This window comes from Chaetura pelagica, unplaced genomic scaffold, assembly GCF_000747805.2.
Source record: "Chaetura pelagica isolate M959 unplaced genomic scaffold, ChaPel_1.0 scaffold107, whole genome shotgun sequence".
Lineage (NCBI taxonomy): Eukaryota > Metazoa > Chordata > Aves > Apodiformes > Apodidae > Chaetura > Chaetura pelagica.
Genome location: NW_009953979.1, coordinates 1909885 through 1930779, shown reverse-complemented (window position 1 = coordinate 1930779; position 20895 = coordinate 1909885). Strand labels below are relative to the sequence as shown.

Below are 20895 nucleotides of genomic sequence, written 5' to 3'. Positions count from 1 at the left end.
AGCCCTGGAAAAGCAATGTGGTATTCTGCTGCCACACTGACTCCAATGCCAAGTCCTATCATGCTGCTTTTGTCCCCTAGCTCTTGTGACAGTTTGCTCTGGAGAGGACAGTCTTTTAATGACACACAGACAGCTTTTATGTTGATCCTTACAGGTTTCAATACAAGGGGCTGGCACCCACGAGATTTTCAAGCTTTTATGTGTGAGAAAAACCACCTGATTATGTACACTGTAGGGTACATGGACACTTCACTACTTTATTTTTCCTTTCCAAAAGTCCCAAAGTAACACCTTCCTTCTGGTCACTGACCCCATGAGCTAAGTCCTAAGCCAAGGGAATTCAGAGAGCTGAGGCTACGGTAACATTTTGTCTATGGAAAGGCTATTAGAAACCAGCACATGTCACGTGAGAGAATTAGGAACTGGTTTTAGGCAAGAGCAGTGGAGTTGCAGAGATGTTTGAGTTAATATTCCAAGCACAAATCCCCAAGAACTCGGCACTGCTTGTTACATTATCAGCACACATTCATGCATCGCTGCACTTAGGCCCTGCAGAAAGGAGCATCTGGATTTTAGCAGCACACGTAAACTAAACTACAAAATTTGTTCTTTCAGCTTCGCTCTAGAGCGGCAAAAATTTGTATCGCGACAGCAAAACTCCCAGAGGCTGGAGAACTAATCCGCTCCCCAGCAGCATCGTGCTGTGCGGGCAGCAGGTGGTGCTACAAACCCGACAGCAGGACACATTTTCATGCAACATCATCCTGCCCCATAAAACTGCTCTCGTTGAGAAAACTAACTCATAAACTTGTGCTATGCTGCCAGAAGAGCTGGTGCACTGGATGGGGCCCATTTCACCCAAAGATGGTGCAGATTTCTAAGAAACAAGGTGATTTTCTCAGCTGATTTTCTTGGCCACAGAAAGCATAGCTTGAATTGCTCCTTCTTGGAAGCAAAACCGTGTCTTTGCATTCCCATACGCAAACCAAATTTAAGTTGGGTTCCTCCTGATTTTGCACACAAGAGTTGCAAGCTACAGTAAGGTAGGGAAAAGTAGTAACTCTCCAGTGTAAAGCTCTGATTCATTGAGGAGCTTCAGCAGGTGATTTGTCTCAGGAAAGCAGAAGTCACAACACCAAGGAAGGACTAGGTACACTCTTAAGTACACAGCTGAGTCAGGACCCAAGCTGGTACTTACACAAAGTTCCCAGGAAGCAGAACAATTGAAATGGAGGTGTGATCCACATGGAGAGTTCAATTCTCTTGTTTTACTCATGGTCCCCCTGAGGACCTCATCCTGGATCACACACACACTACTACAGCTTAGCTCGAGCTACTGGAGACTGTGCAAGTTGTTAAGTCTGCCAGGTTGGCTCTGCTCTTATCAGAAAACCAAACATGATGTTGAAAGACAAGCAGAGAAGCTCATTCTGCCACCGTGGCATGCTATACAGTCACAGGCTGACAAGCTTCTGTTCCTCCTCTTCTTAACCAGAAGCATCACCTGGGGACCCCACTGTGCTCCTTAAAATGGAGATACCAAAGCACCCTCAAATATTTTTGGTAGAAACGATGTGCAAACCCCAAGCATCCATCCTTCAGCAGTGAGATCAGCACAGTACTGTTGTACAGACACTGCCCAAACAGAAGAGAAAGTCACGACAGCACTTCCCCCCACAGCCCCAGTCTGCTCCTAATTAACAAGTGGCATTTCAAGGGACACCATGGCCAGCCAAACAGGTCTGCAGATGCAGCAATGCTTCCGGATTAAAAATTTTCCAAAGATTATTCCTTTTTAAACAAGCAGCTAAATTGAATGAGCTTTCTCAGCCAGCCACCAAGCCAGCAGAAAAGGACATTACGCCACTGGAACTGGCTGCAGAGATCAAAGCCAGCTACTTATTCTCTAACAAAGCTGAAGGAAAGGATTAGTCACTGCCAAAAGCCACAGGAGCTGGCATTGGCAGTGAACCCAGCTAAATTGCTCAGAAATGCCTACAAGCACACACCACCTAACCTTGGAGAAAGAAGGGAAAGCTAACTGCTGCAGGGCTTTTCCAGCCACAGCTCTGTCACTGAAGGACCTGCATGCGCACAGAAAATAAAGAGGAGCTGGAAGTCCAGGCTGTAATTTCTTAGAACATGAGTAGAGGTTGTGAAAATATTGTTTTGAGCTGAATAAGGTTTAGCCCCAACTGCAGGAAGCCCTTTTGCAGCTCAGCTGGGCTCATAGGCATGACATGGCAGCCCATGCAAAGCACTTGGCTTCCAAAATAACCCAACCAAAAGCCAGTTGTTTACTGGGAACGTAGGAGAGATGTTACACTGCCTCAAAACAAACTAAAATCATGACATAACTGGATAATCCTGATCCAACCCACCTCCCCTAGCAACACATCCCAATTTCAGGTTGCTACAAAATCAGCCAACAAGGATAAATCTCACGCTTCCTCCGCCTCCAACACCTGCAGCCCAACCAGCTCAAAACTCAGATAAAATGATGTTATTTGAGAAGTTTACAGCTGGGTCACTGAGCAGCCACCAAACATACAGATGGTGCCACTATCCTCAAAGCCTAAGCATCCAAAGTGATGTATTTGAGTCCAGCAATGCCACCAGAAGCTGTGTGCAAAGGGCTCAGAGAATGGAAAAAAGTAAGACATCCCTTGAGAAATAAACACAACATTGTTTGGAAATCACTGTTCTAGGTTCAAACACCCCATAATGGGGTGAAGCATTTATCCTTGTGAAGCTGTCTTGTCTTCCACAAACCTTTTCTTATGTTTCTTGGACCTCTGCAGCCTTTGGCAAGCAGAGCTCACTTCATTGGCAAGATACTACTGAGCCCCCAGAGGAGTTTGAAAGCAGTGGCTCCTCTCCCTTGCTGCCAAAATCTTCACTTAAAAAAAGATGCTTTCTCCTTATGCTACTAAGGACAGGAGTTAAAAAAAAAGTTCAAAATGCATCTTTGTCCAGTGTAAGAGACAGACTGACCCAAAGATGCTGGAGTTGGATGGCAGAGGGTGCATACAGCAGGCTGAGAATTTTTTTACTTCAGATTACAGCCAAATCAAGGGTCTTCCTGGGCTCAGTCTTCTCTTTTCTGGTCTCCTCCTGTGTCCATGGCACAACCCACAGATTGAGAAAAGTGGTTAGGAGAGGAGGTAAGAGGAGCCTTCTGAGCGCACAGTTTGCTTTCCTGGCTCAGACTGCAACTCCTGAGGGGCTTTAAGGAAGTTTCTGAAAGGGAAATGGATAATTCAATTGCTGCATTAGAGGATCTGTGGATGTTTTGAATGCAAGCTGCTCCACAGCTTAATCACCCCACTGCTCAGAGCTTTGAGCTTTCCCCACCCAACCAAGGGCATATGCAGCACCGGCAGCCTTCTGAAAAACATATTAAGTATCTTAAACTCACTTCAGGTAACTGGCTGTTCAAGCTCAACCTATGTCTGTTATGTTTCTAGGTTTAAAAACAGGGCAGGAACAGGGAACTCAATCCTGTTCCCCTGCTCTAACCCATGACATGCTTGGAGCTGCATGGAAGATGGCTGGTGAATCAGCTCTGGAGGATTTAAAGAGCTGCTAAAACCATGTACTGGGTTCATTCAGCACCCAGACCAGGCTCTGTGCTGCAAGCTTGCTGAGGAATTGCAAGCAAATGCCCTGCAGCAGCCAAAAGGCAGCAGCACATCAGTGCTGAGCACACAGCAAAGTGCAGCAGGATCTGAATCTTCTTGGGTGCATCTTATTACCATCTGCGTGGGCTGGATGTGTGGTTGCCTGAGTGTTTTGTTTCGTTTCTTTCCCTTCACTTTTATTCATGTGGATGAAAACGCTGTCAGGGAACTGCAAAGCAAAGAGTGAGGTTTCTCCTGTCACTGTCTGTACACAATTTAGAAATCCTGAGCACCGAGATGATGGAAGCTGAAATTTTCTATCCCAAGATCAAGCCAGACCTTCTCCTTAATGACTCCTTTTTTATTCTGCCACTATAAGTCTTTCCAAGACTAACGTGAGTGCAGGAGCAGTCTGGGAGCAACAGCTAAGTATCACCACTCAAACACTAGCACAATCTTTCCACCTGCTCAGAGCAAAGATTTAATCCAGATTCTTTTCCCCCTTTCTTCCCCACAAGCAAGGAAACAGCAGCAGCACTTGCTTGTGAGGTGCAAGCAGCTCCATGCTGGGGCCTTCAGCAATGCTGTAGTTGGAACTAGATGATCTTTAAGGTCTCTTCCAACACAAACCATTCTATGATTCTACAGGAGGGCTGTCACGCTTGCTACAAGGGAGTGGAGTTTAACCACTGCCAGGGATTGGTGGTCTGTGCACTTTGAAAATCCTTGAATATACTATAACTTTGCTAGATGCTATAGATATCTTTAAGGACTTATCTTGAAGGATGCATTAGTACTGCGTAAATGCTGCAGGGAGCACTTAGAAGTTAACCAGTGGCTGCACTGTTACTGGTGGTGCTGGTAAGAGACAGGCTCTCCAGGTTCTGTCTGGGGATGTTCTCCTAATGCAGTGCTGGAGACACAAACACTTGCAGAAAGCAAGTTTTTTAACTCACACAAACAAGACTTCTCATTTACAATCTTTGGTTTTTTTGCTGTAATACTATTTAGTGTGAGGAACAATCTTCACAGCTCAACAACAGCACAAAGGCACTTCGAATTAGAGAGTAACCTACCTACATGTGTACCAGGGACAGCCTTAAACGACTACATACGCAACTTTACATTAAATTATATTTGCACTTTGTCACTTGAAGCTCAGTGCAGAGCCAGAATATTTTATCAGAAAATCCTGTGCAGCTAAGGAATGTTACTGATTTTTTAGTAAATTATGCCATCACAAAAAATCTATACCTAAGTAAAAGTTTTAAAAAATCAAATATATTATGTAGCTCTGTTTATCTCATTATCCATGAAAGATTCAAAGATCCAACACAGCTTCAGGCTTTGCTCTTAATTAACTCACAGCCCACCAGGGAAAATAAACCACATAACCTGCTTTGAAAGAACAAATCACAACCAAGCAGCACAGCTTGCAAACAAATTGCCAAGGAACTGATCGATGAACTAACTACCCATGCAGTAAGACTACATAATACATACATACAAGCCCAGTTCTACTCAGAGCTTTGAGCTTTCCCCACCCAACCAAGGGCATATGCAGCACCGGCAGCCTTCTGAAAAACATATTAAGTATCTTAAACTCACTTCAGGTAACTGGCTGTTCAAGCTCAACCTATGTCTGTTATGTTTCTAGGTTTAAAAACAGGGCAGGAACAGGGAACTCAATCCTGTTCCCCTGCTCTAACCCATGACATGCTTGGAGCTGCATGGAAGATGGCTGGTGAATCAGCTCTGGAGGATTTAAAGAGCTGCTAAAACCATGTACTGGGTTCATTCAGCACCCAGACCAGGCTCTGTGCTGCAAGCTTGCTGAGGAATTGCAAGCAAATGCCCTGCAGCAGCCAAAAGGCAGCAGCACATCAGTGCTGAGCACACAGCAAAGTGCAGCAGGATCTGAATCTTCTTGGGTGCATCTTATTACCATCTGCGTGGGCTGGATGTGTGGTTGCCTGAGTGTTTTGTTTCGTTTCTTTCCCTTCACTTTTATTCATGTGGATGAAAACGCTGTCAGGGAACTGCAAAGCAAAGAGTGAGGTTTCTCCTGTCACTGTCTGTACACAATTTAGAAATCCTGAGCACCGAGATGATGGAAGCTGAAATTTTCTATCCCAAGATCAAGCCAGACCTTCTCCTTAATGACTCCTTTTTTATTCTGCCACTATAAGTCTTTCCAAGACTAACGTGAGTGCAGGAGCAGTCTGGGAGCAACAGCTAAGTATCACCACTCAAACACTAGCACAATCTTTCCACCTGCTCAGAGCAAAGATTTAATCCAGATTCTTTTCCCCCTTTCTTCCCCACAAGCAAGGAAACAGCAGCAGCACTTGCTTGTGAGGTGCAAGCAGCTCCATGCTGGGGCCTTCAGCAATGCTGTAGTTGGAACTAGATGATCTTTAAGGTCTCTTCCAACACAAACCATTCTATGATTCTACAGGAGGGCTGTCACGCTTGCTACAAGGGAGTGGAGTTTAACCACTGCCAGGGATTGGTGGTCTGTGCACTTTGAAAATCCTTGAATATACTATAACTTTGCTAGATGCTATAGATATCTTTAAGGACTTATCTTGAAGGATGCATTAGTACTGCGTAAATGCTGCAGGGAGCACTTAGAAGTTAACCAGTGGCTGCACTGTTACTGGTGGTGCTGGTAAGAGACAGGCTCTCCAGGTTCTGTCTGGGGATGTTCTCCTAATGCAGTGCTGGAGACACAAACACTTGCAGAAAGCAAGTTTTTTAACTCACACAAACAAGACTTCTCATTTACAATCTTTGGTTTTTTTGCTGTAATACTATTTAGTGTGAGGAACAATCTTCACAGCTCAACAACAGCACAAAGGCACTTCGAATTAGAGAGTAACCTACCTACATGTGTACCAGGGACAGCCTTAAACGACTACATATGCAACTTTACATTAAATTATATTTGCACTTTGTCACTTGAAGCTCAGTGCAGAGCCAGAATATTTTATCAGAAAATCCTGTGCAGCTAAGGAATGTTACTGATTTTTTAGTAAATTATGCCATCACAAAAAATCTATACCTAAGTAAAAGTTTTAAAAAATCAAATATATTATGTAGCTCTGTTTATCTCATTATCCATGAAAGATTCAAAGATCCAACACAGCTTCAGGCTTTGCTCTTAATTAACTCACAGCCCACCAGGGAAAATAAACCACATAACCTGCTTTGGAAGACCAAATCACAACCAAGCAGCACAGCTTGCAAACAAATTGCCAAGGAACTGATCGATGAACTAACTACCCATGCAGTAAGACTACATAATACATACATACAAGCCCAGTTCTATTTTGAGTATTCTGTTCGCACAGCTAACGTGTAGACCTAAGACCCACTGAGAGCCTCCTGGTGGGATTTAGGACTACATTATGCCTAAATCCAGGACATGTCACATAGACTACCTTGTCTCATCAGGCTGCAATTTATTTCAATAACCTTCTGGCTTCAGGTGCTTTGATCATAGCACATGTGCTGCTGTTGCACTGCTCTTTGCACTCAGATGGGTGTCTGGACCCATTTCAGTCACAAGGAGGGGCACCCAAATCTGCACCCATCCACTCTTCTTTTCCTCGACTTTCCTCTGCATGTGCTTTGGAATTTGAATGCAGGGCAACTCCTTGCACCCAAAGTTAATGGAATGTATTTGTTAGAGATCCAGCGCTGCTTCAAGATCTGAGAGAATTGGGTATTTCCCATCAAAAGAAACTTTTTTTCCCATAAGGAAATCAAATTCACAGCTCCGCAGGTTTTTTTTTGGCATCAGCAGTTCTAAGGGCTTGTGTTTGTCACCAACCCCACAAACCCACCTGGTTCTTCCCCTGGCTAGCACATCCCACACCTCGGCCACTGAGGTGTTGCCTCTCTCCACAGCAGGTCTTAGGATCTACCACGATTTGACAGAGCCCAGGTACATTTTTACATAATTACCGTAATAAACCATCCATATATATAATAGGATCATAGAATTACTTGTGTTGGAAGGGACCTTAAAGATTATCTAGTCCCAACACCCCTGCCATGGGCAGGGACACCTCCCACAAGACCAGATTGCTCCAAGCACCGTCCAGCATGGCCTTCAACACTGCCAGGGATGGGGCAGTCACAGCTTCTCTGGGCAGCCTGGGCCAGGTTTCACCACCCTCATAGCAAAGAATTTCTTCCTAATATCTCATCTCAATCTGATTATTTTAAGTTTCATGAATACTACAGACTCCCAATGTGATTTAAACTCTCCATCTTGATGCGGACTTAGCAACAAGCACTTTAGTGGGACAGGCGCCTAGAGACTATAAAAGTTTAAGTATCTCATAAGCAATCCCAAGAGACTTGATCTGTTTTCTAAAAATGGGATGCAAAAAATGGGAAGAAAGCACATCTATTATCAGACCACCATGCTCCTTTGGAAAGGACCATGGCAGAAGCTGCCTGTGCTCCAGCCATTCCCTGGCACTTGGCCATGAGCACAGCATTGGGCCACGAGCACAGCACCCAACATCCCCAAACACACAGGAGACAATTTCCTCCTCTTGATCAGAGCAGTACTGAACATCCCCCACAACACACAAACCCCAGCAGGCAGCTCAAAGCCAACACACAGCAACTCCCATGTGTCAAAGTCCCCAAAAAGCCAGCAAGCCCCCAGCACAGATGCACAGATGAGAGCACAGTAAAAAAAGGCATTAATGTCCATCAACAGAAACATATTTTTCTTTCACAAAAAGCACCCATTAGCAACTCCAGTGAGAACAATCCCCGCTCTTCAGCTCTGAGGGAATACACAGGTTTTCAGCAGTCACAATGTGAAAATTCCACAGAATTCAGGCATTCAACAGAACTAATGTGAAAGATTATTTTGCAATTATCCAAGCAATTTTCTCTCCTCATTGTCCCTGGACCATAAGGGCTTTTAAATGTGAGCAGAAGGATTTATTCATCACAATAATAATAAAGCGAAATATTAAATCAATTAATCTCTTTGCATGAAGCGTAACGCTCACATTGCTATTCAGCTTAGTGCTGTCCTGTCACATCAACCACACGCAGTTTGCGTCCTTAAGTACCATCTCCCTCCTTTATTTTTCTCTTCCCTAATTTGTGAGGCATTATCCTTCCATTTGTCCTCTAAACATGACTGAATTCAGACAACAGTGTTGCTTCTTGTTAGAGGCTCTATGCCCACGCTCTCTTTATGAGGATACATGGGATATTTATACTTAATAGTGATTTTTTACAATGGCCAAGGCAGAAAGTTTTGCTGGGGTGATAGAGGAACCCTAAAATAAATATCTACATAAGTAGTAAGTTAAGGAGAATTAACTCCTTACAAGCAACACTGCCAATATGACAGTGAGTAACTAGGCATGAAAAGGAATATCACTGGTATCTGAAGGTATCACTTCTTCAGCTTAGCTGGACGGAAAAAAAAAATAAAAAAAAATCAACTGCAACCTAAGCAAAACTTGATTTCAACTTCTGGAGTATGGAAGCTCTCATGGTCACATTGGCTTTAGTTTATATTTCTTTCTCTGCCAGCCCTTGTAATATAAAAGTATAAATTACTTCTAAGGTCTTTGCACTAGGCGTGGATTCAGTGTGTCCCTCTTTTGTTTTTATAAAATATTTATTTGGTCAAGTGCAGAAAAAGACTTTACTGATGTTATTTATAATGTGCCAACTGTCCTCACAGTGTGATACTTGAAGAGTCTAGGCAAAATTTTTCAATAAGCAAGAATCTTTAGCTTTAAGCCCTGAGATGCATATTGGGCTCCATAAAAGCAACTACTGTTTTCTGAGTACTAAACACCTGGCACCTTCAAAGATCCCGTATTTTTACAATTTAGGCTCTCCTGTGTAACAGTTCCTGTATTTCATAACCTAAAGGTCACCGATCAAATTAACTCATGACAGGAATTCATCATGCCCAATTTCAGACATCTGCAGAGTGCAGCCATCCACCTCTGGACACTGACTTCCCTTAAAGCTGGTGGAGATGAACAGGCATTTTTAGAGCACCAGCCATGGCATTTTCATGTAAACACCTAAAACAGATCTCATGAGTCATACCTGTTATCTCCCTGTTCTTCTTCACTGATAAAAACATCCAGATCAGGTACAAACATCTACTACCACATGAGATGAAAGCTATCCTAGACAACTTAAGCTAAGCTGACATGATACAGATGAGCTACAGCCAACTTTAATGCACAAACCCCACCAGGAAGCAAAGATCATAGTAGCTACAACATTCTTACCATAATTGGGACACCAATGTCTGGCCACAAGAGATCCTCAGAGGGAAGCTTGGGAGAGTTCCACACTACCACAACTTTATTTAAGTATGGGAGACCATTGAGCCTTTCTAAGGAGTTCATCAACACTTCCTCCCGCTCATAAGTCAACATCACTACTGTGAACTGCTCCCGGGGGACATTGCCACCCAAAGCGGCCTGGAACTCCTTCCCAGAGCCACCTGCTCCTCCACCAATTGGTCGAAATCCAGTCCCAGACCCCAAAAATTTTGCTTCAGATGGTAAAACAGGGTCAAAGGGAGTGTAGGGGAAGAGGTGGAAAGGTCCTGGAGCAGAATTCCAATTCCTGTACATGTCCATTGCAGTTAGGGTGAAATTGCGGAGATATTTGGGAGATGCATAGGGTGGTTCTGTTTCCACAGGCCCTAAGTCCAGGTCACCATTGTCTGCCATATTGGGGTCTGTACCAGCAGCTTTACCAGACCGGTGGGGAATCTCCACAGCCATTTCTTCTCGGATTGGAGCAGCCGGGATTTGGATTCGAGTCCTTATGATAGCTAAGACTGTGCTGAACACATTGTCAGAGGTGGAGAAGTAGGTCTCCCACAAGAAGCGGCCCTGCCTCCTCATGGCAAGGAGATCGTTGTCAGAAATGCTTCTCAGAAGAAAGTGCACTTCTGTGATACGTGGCTTTGGTATGATTAAGGCTGCCTCATTCCACTGGATCACATCATTATAGGGTAGCTGAACTTGCTCTCCAAGAACCACCGGGATGGCTCCAACTTCCAGAGCCTCAAACAGTCTCATGGCACACCCAGCAGAGATCACCAAATGGGTGTCCCCGGGGGTGATTATCAGTGCAAAAGTAGATAGCTTCAGTAGCTCTAGTCTGTCGTCCCTTTCTCCACACAGAGCCCACTCAGTGGGCAGACTTGCCTTAGGCTGGTTCTTACATGTGAACTCCACCAAAACGAAGTCCAACTTGCTGTCCTGAACAGCCTTCAAGGTGGTGATGATCCGGTCGTCATAGTCTGCTGGGGCATTGCCTTCTATCTCCTCTTCAAAAGAGCGAACCTCTTGCAGGCTAGACCTGAGAGACTCGATCTTCTCCCCCTGGAAACTAAACAAATATTTACGCTTGACTGGCACCTGGGGCGGGATTTCTAGGAAGTTAGGTTCAGACATAGCATGGACCAGAGGTGATATCACAATATCAAACCCCGGTCGAAACTGCACATCATAAAATGTGGACTGGGCAACCATGGCACGCCCTGTGCTGATGTTGTAAATGAAGTTCTGAGTTTCTGATTTCCTTGATAAATTGATGATGAGATGGTTATGTCCATCAGTCCTCCAATATGGCAAAGAGTGCAACTGTTGCTCTAGTTCAGTAGGTTTTGGCATTACAGGCTCTTGCATTTCCCCCACTAAAATTATATACACACAAGCAATATCTGCATTTTCAGTAACATATACATTAGTTCTGACAGTCGCCTCAAAGGCTTGTTTAATTAAAGGGTCTAATGAGCTACCAAAAGGGTAATCGTCACTGTTGTAGACATACACTGGAAAGCCAGATGTCAATGGGCAGCGTGAGTAGTCAAAGCAGTTGTGTAGCCTGCAGTTCCGGTTGGATTTTGGCAGGGGGAAGGTCGCATCGTCTTTGTCTGGCAGCAGCCGGATGGGCAGGGAGAGCTTGGGCTGGTTCTGAGCCATCAGCTCTTTGTAGGAATGCTCAGTCTGGCTGATGACGTTCTTCAGCTGCAGCAAGTCCTGCTTGGCATTTTCAATGCTCTTCTTGCAGGCCTCGATCTTCAGGTTGAGCTTGGCGATCTCGCTGTTGAGCTCCTGCCGCTTGGCTTCCAGCTGGAGCAGCTCCTCGCTGACCGACTCGCGGATGCGGCACAGGTCTTGCACGTGCTTTACCTCGCACAGCTCGTTGCCAGTCCGAGGGCCAAAGATGCGCTTGCCCGCATCGTCTGCATCATCGATGGTGGTTAGGTAGTAGTGGGCAATGAGGGGAAAGAAGACAAGGATAATGAAGAGGGTGAAACTAAGCCAGGTGAGCCGGATCCGACTGGACCATCTCAACACCCACGGCTGGCCTCCATTCCCCAATCCCCCATTTCGCAACATCGTATATCCAGTCATGAGTTCAAAAGTCGTTGCGTGACCAATCACGTTGGATCAGTAGCCATAACCAAAAGAGTTTCTATAGCGAGTTTCTTGACAAAAAGAGTTATTGTCCCTGCTTAACAAGAAGCCAATGGAAGGGGAATTTCATCTTCTTGCCGTGCTGACAGCTTTTCTGCAGTCGTTTTGCTGTAAGCACAACTTTTGATCCAGTTAGACTCAATCATTGACCTTCTCACCCACCCCCAGCCCACCCTTGGTCTGCCGGCAACCGGTTGCTGGAAGTGTCACAGCGTTGTCATGGCGATTCAAAGTCTCAACCGGCACAAGAAAAACACAATGGGATTGAGCCAAACTCTACTGCTGCTCTCAACATCCTGCATTACCATCCAATGAATATGCAGAGGCACCAGCCATTGTGGAGAAGGAGCCAGAAGAGTTTCATACGAATGTCAGTCTCTCACTGCTGTGCAGCTGATGCTCTGTCATGCCTGCAAGAGAACAATCATATGTTCAGACAATGCAAACAAAACAAACCCTCAGTGGCCTGAGACAATGCTAATTTTTCAAAGCTACTGTCCTCTCTGCAAAAGAGCAACCTTTGTACATGTCTGACACCTCTGGGGTTAATACCAGGAAACCTGAGAAAGAGATGGGATTCATTAGAAGCAGACACGTGGCTTTCCCCGGGCACTCTGCTTTTCATTAGGGTTGCAGGCTTCAGTGGCCAGACCAGAAAAATCACAGCCCCTGGATCCGGTTTCCTATTTCTGTCTCTGCCACTCTCTCACTGTGCAATTTTGCAGAAGATGCTTAACATTTGCACATCCCTGTCTCCTCACGTACAAAATGAAGATATTAACGTACACCTGCTCTCTCTACCCGCCTTTTAATGGCATGTCGTCATCATGGGACACAACAACACTGTGAATTTGTACTGCATAACTGAGTGTAATCACTATTGTTCTGGTCTAGTGACTAGAGCTGATGAGGAATGTTTAGATTAAGTGTTTTGCTTTCCTGCTGGAAATTTTTGATTCATTGCAAGAGAAATTTTAAAGGGGACGTAACTGTGTTGGTTATGATTAACTCAGCTGGCTGGCTGCATATGAGAGGGAATTTCTGGTCAAAATTGGAAAAGTCTACTGTGTACATCAAAACAAAGATGCAGAAGTCAGGATCCAGTACCGCTGATGTGGCACAAGCTTGCTTAGATACGCCTTTGTGCTTGGAAAGTCTGCTGTGACACTGAATGCCTACCTAGCACAGGCATCATTATCAAGGCCATGGCAAATTCAGCTCTCAGTCTTTGTCTATGCCAGCAGACATAAATCTAGGCCAGGTGAATATGCTGCCACTAGAAACCCCTCCTTCCTCGTTATTAGCATCCTCTGAGGTACCAAAGTTTCTGGGATATTCTTTCATATATTGGACTTCCCACATCACCAATAATATAGCACTGGGTTTAGTGTTGACTCTTGCTCAGCCTCTAGAGAAGCTTACTCATTTCCGCTTCAATTTTTAATTAGAGGAAAGTCATCTAACCTGGTGATGGTCATTTTTCACTAAACCTATTTAATACTCCTCTCATCTACTCATCAAGAATTAGCAGAAAGAAGGCAAGGAAGCAAATCTCAGCTAAAACAGAGATCTGGAAACAGGCCAAAGCAAAAGAGAAGCTCACCTTAAAGGAGCAGAGAGAAGCTGGGAATAATTTTTAGCGTTGTACAAAAGTGCGTGTCAGATAGAAGAAATGGAAGATTTTATTTTAACTGGGGAAGATCATGATGAATGGGGAAACAAGTGGAGTAATAAAGCACAATTCCTAGGCCTGATTTGGTACAAGGCCATTTGTTGTTGGTAACAACACCCCACGATTAAATGGGAATCTGCACCAACCTGACTCACAACTCAGTTGTACAGCAGTGTGGACACTTCAAATTAAGGCAGATTTTAAATTCATAATATGGTGTGTCAAACAGCACTGGTGTAAATCTCAGAATGGTGGGAGGATAAAAGGGCTTAAAAAGTCAGCAAAAGGCTAAATTAACTTCATTGGATCTTGGCAGTGCTGTGGGCACATGAGGGAGGCTTCAGATCCACTGTCAGGACATTTTAATACAATTCTCTGAACACCAACTTGCATTTGTCCAGGCTGGGAGAGAGGCTGGTGACGAATGTAAATCCCCAGTGCTCCTGCGTGAGGCTGTCAGGCAGGCAGGGGGAGCCTTGGCAATAGCAGCACACTTGCACCATGCCCCTGGGATCATTGCTACACGCAGAAGGGTGTACAAACCAGGAGTCTGAAGGAAAAAATAAATTATAAAAAAGCTTTTAAAGTCCATTTTTATCTCCCTCCCCAGCCCTTTTTTAAGCTCTTCCCTGGAAACAAAGCTCATGCTGTCACTGTCCGTGTGCATGCAACAGACCAACAGTCCTTGCTGTTTGAACCTCTCTCCTAGGGTCTGCAAAGATCCTAGAATTGCTACTAGCTTTCTGGAGAGCTGGCCAGGAGATGATAGCTGACCTATTAACCCTTTTCTGAAGGGAAAAAGCCAAAGCACATGTTTGTTTCAACACCAGTGAATCTGAAAAATAGCTTAACTTCAAGGCATAAGTGTGAAAACAAGCTCTGCTGTATTTTTTCTTGGGGATGCCATGCAGTAAATGTGGCCAAACCCTGCCAGATGCTGAGATAACACAGAGACAAGTAATTATAAATGTGGCCAATAAAGAATAAGTAGGTGTGTGGATGTGCTACTTCAGACTGGGCAGTGAAAACTGCAGCCCTGAATGTTACTGGATGAAACCACATCTAAATCTTTTTCCTTGGAAGTTGCTTTGCCCATTTATGAGTCCTAAACAGTTGATTAAAGGGCAAACTGGACTCAAATGGCAACTGGGGTCCTGGAAAAGCTAAATACATTACTCCACAAATGATCTTCTGCAGCTGTTTTGCTACCTAATCCTTCCAGTGGCTCCTCTGGTCTTTCCATTCAGTTGACGGAACAAAATTTATCCTCCTTACCTGAAAACGTGGGCTGTGAGTTTTAAAAAATCTATATGTTCAGAAACCTGAAGCTGACAAACTAACTCTGCTGCTGCTTGGAAAAGACCACATGGGAAAGACAAGAGCAGGCTAGAGAGGGATTTAAAATGCAACACATGTGGCTTGGGATCAGTTAAAAGTATTGACTGTCAGTATGAAATATGGGCTGGCAATAAGGCAAGCACTTTAGACACACTCTTAAACTCTTCTTCATTACTACGAGTTTATTCCTCATCAACTTGATAGAGCCTGAGGTTGTAACAAATTGTTATTAGGACTTCAACAACAACAACAAAAAAAGCAGAGTAAAAACCCGATCTGTGGTTTTACCAAAAGAGATTTCACTGATGTATGTAAGAGCAATAAGCAGCCCTGTGGAATAAGGCTGCTGATTTCCACAGCTCCCAAAAAGAAATCTGGGAGGAGGAGAAACGGGTTAGTTGCTGAGCTCCCCAGCCAACTCACTCCTCTCACTCCTAAGGACTCCTTTAAACTGATCTAGCCCCACACTGAGAAACTCTTGTTGGCATTATAACACAAGGTTGATGCCTGATAGACATATCCTAGTTCAAATCCTGGGCTGTCTTCAAAAAAAAAGGCAGGAAGAGCTCTTGGGAAATCCGAAGCTCAGTAATTACCAGAGTCTCTTCCCAAATGCCAATCTGAGAGATTTCTTGGGCATGGCAGGTTTGCAAGCTGCAATTCCTTCTCCCACAGCACAGGGCTACAAGACTAAACTGCTGTTTGAGAACACTGTCATATCCTAGTTCAAATCCTGGGCTGTCTTCCCAGCTTTCCACAACTCCATTGTGGATGCTCCCCATGCCAGTCAAGTTACGGGAATACCTGACATTCTCCCTCTTTTTGCATTTCTAGTAGAAAGACCCAGGCTGGTCTGATCTATGGATGCTTGTGGAGTCACTACTCTGCAAATGTTCAGTCACCAAGGTCCTGCTGCAAACACCTAAGCACACGTGTTCTTCCCTGCTTACACCTACCTCCTTTTGTCCATCTCCCTATATAATCAGGGAGATACTGTTCCTTTCTCAGGAAATTTGTAAACAGAGACTGGAAACTTTAAACTTAAGGTCTTCCAGAGATCAGCACAGCAATAAATAACCATTATGCAGAATGTGATGACACAGACTGCACTGAACTTTCCAAAAGGAATATTCACAAGGAATACGTGCTAAATTACAGCTCCTGAACTGTGTGCACCCACACTTGTCCTTGCTCTCTTTCCTCATCAAATGATGGGTGTGCAGTGTTATTGCTGCTACATTACCTCCACAAACCTTTTCCACAGAGAACAAAGCAGCATATGCATCTCCTTTCTGATAAACAGTGAAGATTGTCAGGGAGTGTGTGTTAGTGGCTCCTGCATTTTATCTGTCCAGCCTTAAGCAGACAGTTGCTATTGCAAATTCTCTTTCTCACCAGCACTAAGGATGAAATCAAAGAAAAAAAACACAACTATCACTTTTTCCTTTTTTAAAAGAAGAAGCAGAAAATACAGCATATTTTGCCCCCTGCCCTTTAGATCTGTGTTTCTGGTGAAATGCAGATGAAATGAACACAAAACAACACTTCAGCAATAACTTCTTACTTCCTAATGTTCTCAAAGGAAAGGACTACATCCCAAATCTCTGATCACTTTGGGAACAGGAGCAGTTGAACAAGGAGAATAAATCTATTAGGTGTGTGCTTTAAGGTATATTTGAGAGCAGATCTTTCAAAGGAGCAGATGGAAAAGTCACTCTGAAATGCTTCATGTGATACAGCCTCAGGGATCATCACAAGGGACTTGTACCATCTTGAGGGCTCACAGGTACAGAGAAATTCTCCCAGACTAAGATCAATGCTGCTATACACACAACTAGTAAAAAGTCCTGTAATCTGTAAATTCAGTGGATAAACTGCATCCCCAGCTTTAGAAAGCTTTTATCTAGACCAAGGAACATTCACCCACATTGCAGCTCCATGTGAAGCCAAACCTCCTTACAGCCATACTCCCATGTGCAGCTGGAGCACATGTGGGTAAAGGGGCCCTGGACAAATTGTTGCAGAGAGCCTCTTCATGTGCCTGCTCCAGAAAACCACATGTGCTGAAGAAGGCACTGGTTGACTCAACCCCCCTCCAGGGGCAGGGACACCTCCCACTAAACTAGGTTGCTTCAAGCCCCATCCAACCTGGCCTCCAACAGTGCCAGGGATGGGGCAGCCACAGCTGCTCTGGGCAACCTGGGCCAGGGTCTCACCACCCTCACAGCAAAGAATTTCTTCCTAAGATCTCATCTGAGTCTCCCCTCTGCAGATTGAAACCACTCCCCCTTGTCAAAAGTCCCTCCCCAGCTTTCCTGTAGCCCCTTCAGGTACTGAAGGTGCTCTAAGGTCTCCCCAGAGCCTTCTCTTCTCCAGGCTGAACAACCCCAACTACCTCAGCCTGTCTCTAGAGCAGAGGTGCTCCAGCCCTCACATCATCTCCATGGCCTTCTCTGGACTTGCTTCAACAGCCCCATGTCCTTCTTGTGCTGGGGACCCCAGCACTGAACCCAGCACTGCAGGGGGGTCTCCCCAGAGTGCAGCAGAGTGGGACAATCCACTCTCTCACCCTGCTTGTCACGCTGCTGGGGATGAAGCCCAGGACACAGTTGGTTTCTGGGCTGCAAGCATACATTGACAGTTCATGCTGAGTTTTTCATCACCTAACACTCCCAGGTCCTTCTCCTCATGGCTATTCTCAATCCATTCTCCACCCAGCCTGTATCTGTGCTTGGGATTGCGCTGACCTGAATGCAGGACCTTGCATGTTGATTCCCCATCATCTGAATGGGGAATAGAGCTAGCGGGAAGAAATGAAATTTGATAGAAAATGCAGGACCTTGTGAGAGCTTTGCTGACCTTGTCTCCTTTGCAGACCCTCCACCAACCTTAACTGCGAGAGCAGAGATGGGTCAGAGGTATTTGGGGTGTTTTAGAGGTAGCACTTGAGGACAAATTATTTGAGAGCTGCTTTCTACCCCATGTTCTCAAGGGTAAAGGGTGCTCACTCCTGCAACCACAGCATTGCTCACCAAGGGTACTCCAGCACACAACACTCCAGGGAACCAGCCCTCGACCTTTGCTCCCACCCTGGAGCTGGAGCAGCTGAGTGCCAGGACCCGCAGGCATCTGTGGTAGCAGCTAGCAGGCCTTTCAGGGCTCCAGCACTGGCAGGATGAAGAAGCAGTGAGAGGTAGGGAATGCCATTAAGCTGCAACTCTGGCCACGACCTGCTCAGTCAAACCTGGCCCTTCTGATAGGAGGCCAAAAGATATTAAAAAGTTGGCTGATCAATGCCCAGGTTCAGGGACCTCCAGCCTAAATGAGGGTATGTTTCTATGTCTGGGCTCTAAAGTGGCAATCATTCCAAAATCTGAGCAGAAATCTAGAGTCAACATGTCCTGAGTCTGCTCTCAGCTTTAACATTGCCTCTCTCCAACACCCAGGAAAAACCATGTAACTTCCATGCCTCATTCTCCCCTTTTGCAAAGCAAAGGTGAACTCCAACTGCTTCAAGGTGAAAAAACAAAGAACTGACAGAAGATGCTCAGTACTGGGGCAAGCAAAAGCTACAGAAATGTCTCCCTGTCTGCTTTGCCCTCTGTGAAAAGCAGCTGCTCAAGGTCTGTCATGCTTCTCAGCTGAGGTTAACCAACTGGTTCATGAACATTCATTTATTCTGATGAAATTCTTAGACAGTAAAACTGCATCCAGTTTTCAAGAGCTCAGGTAATAGAGGTGCAGAGAAACAACCTGCCCAAGGTCACCCCAAAACCTGCACCAGCTTGGGATTGACTCCACATCTAATTGTCCTGTCCACAAGACTGTCTGTCTGCCCAGCCTGCTTTCTTCCAGTGGTTTCCTTCTCTAGTGCCTTCTTGCTTTTTTGCATAATGCATTCTAAAATCTACTTTACATATAAAGCTTTTAGTTCTTCAATTTATTATTTAGTGTTGTTTTCTGGTGATAAGCCAGATTTTCTACTTATTCTTCTAGGCTGCACACAAACACTTCTGTGCATAAATTCCCAGCTTACAAGCAAATTTTTTTATGTTCTGCAGTACCAAATGGCAAAGCACCCCAGATGCGAAGTTCACCCCTCTCCAAATCTCAGAACAAGGGACCACAGGGCAGAGCTTTACAATAAATCTGGTAAATCTGTACAACCACATAGTGGCTGATGTTATTCTGTTCACCTTCCTCCCATTTATAAAGTGCTTTAAGGTTTTTTTGGGATGCAGGAAGCAAACCAAGGAAGCAAGTACTTGACTCCATCATGTGCAGTGGCACAAGATACTCAAGGAGTAGGTGTGTAGCCGATCTTTTGTTCACTGCTACAAGGGATAAATTAGGAATGAGAGGAGGAGAAGGCTCTTCTTGATTTTACCTTCAAGCAATTAATGAGCAAGAACTGTTTTGAGGTAGAATCACAGTGAAGTCAAGTGCTTCGCATCATATGAGAGAAACACGCAGAGGTCAACTCCAGACAGGCGGAGAGGGCTGGCTTCCCAAACCTCAACCTGAGACAGCTCAAGTCCCTGGTATTCCTTGTGGTTTTCAGCCCTTGGTAGCTCAGGCACATACTTTTCCCCAGGGCAAAAAATAAAAATCTCTCTCCCCTCCTTTAAACATCATCATCATCACCTTCTCGGCAGCAAATAACCACATGGTAGAATTCAGGTTCCTGCTCTGTGATAGACACTTCAGGTCATAACTAAGCACAAATTTACTATTTTCTTTGTTATTGTGGAAAACAACCCGTCTCTATGGGTTTTCTGGAAAGTTTGCTCATTTCCTGTATGTAGCAAATAAGCTAATTCTAGAGAGTGAGATCTCCATGGAGGGGCTTCTAATGAGCATGAAATCGTATGAGTAGCTTCTCATGGGCTTCAGCAGGCAAGGAGGCAGGTCAGCCATCAGAACTCATGACTGAGGCACGCCAAGAGTTTACAGCCAGGAAAAGCCTATAGAAACCAGAGATTCCCGGCTAGGACATCTGAGCAAGGTGCAAGGACACTAAATTTGTCAGTTCTACATGGCCAAATTAACCAGGCTAACCAACTGCAAACATACCTTCCCTCCTTGTTTATCTCTTTCACACACTCCTCATCTTCCCATTTGTAACCGTGCGTCTAACACCAGCCTTTACCCTCCTCCTAGAGAAGCCCCCGATGCGTGGGGCGGGCAGGCACACAGTCTCATTAGCCAGCTGACGGCCTTCTGCACCTCTTGGAGAGTGCTGCATCACCTGGGAAGTGGAGGCTGCTCTGCTTCAGACAGCCCGATCGATCATGCCAAATAACTAAATTACCTGACACACTGTAATCACCCATATTTATGTAGCAGGCAGATTCTTATCCGTCACAGTTCATTACAAAGCAAGATAGAAATTCAGAGGCACAAACACAAGTATTGCCAGGATTCTATTAATTTGGGCTAGCTTCAAAGAGAGTCCTATACCTGAAAACCCCTCTCTCATTACCAGACACCCAAGTCACTTAGTCCCAAATTAGGTGAAGGACATTAAATGCCTTTCTTCTGCACTCACAGGCATGCAACACAGCAACCCAGTGGCCCAACTAATCTGCATCTTCATAATCTGCAGACAATTTAGGAGAAAGATGTCACCATGCCACACACCATCAAGCCACCACCTCTACTGGACTTGTGTAAAAGCTGTCCCTCTTTAACAGCATCCCAGCACCACTATGGGTATTTTACCAGTACCTTGTAGCACTTGTGCATGAGTCGGCTTTGGAAT

The 20895-nt window shown here is 44.9% G+C and overlaps 1 protein-coding gene across 1 annotated transcript in view; it reads right to left on the bottom strand.

Moving 5' to 3' along the window:
• The window catches only part of EXTL3 (exostosin-like glycosyltransferase 3), a 39879-nt gene extending 27818 nt beyond the window's left edge, over positions 1–12061 (bottom strand). The window contains exon 1 of the mRNA XM_010002186.1: positions 9914–12061. Within this exon, the coding sequence (XP_010000488.1) occupies positions 9914–12061 (2148 nt within the window). The remainder of the gene's footprint in view (positions 1–9913) is intronic.
• Positions 12062–20895: the final 8834 nt, after the last annotated feature.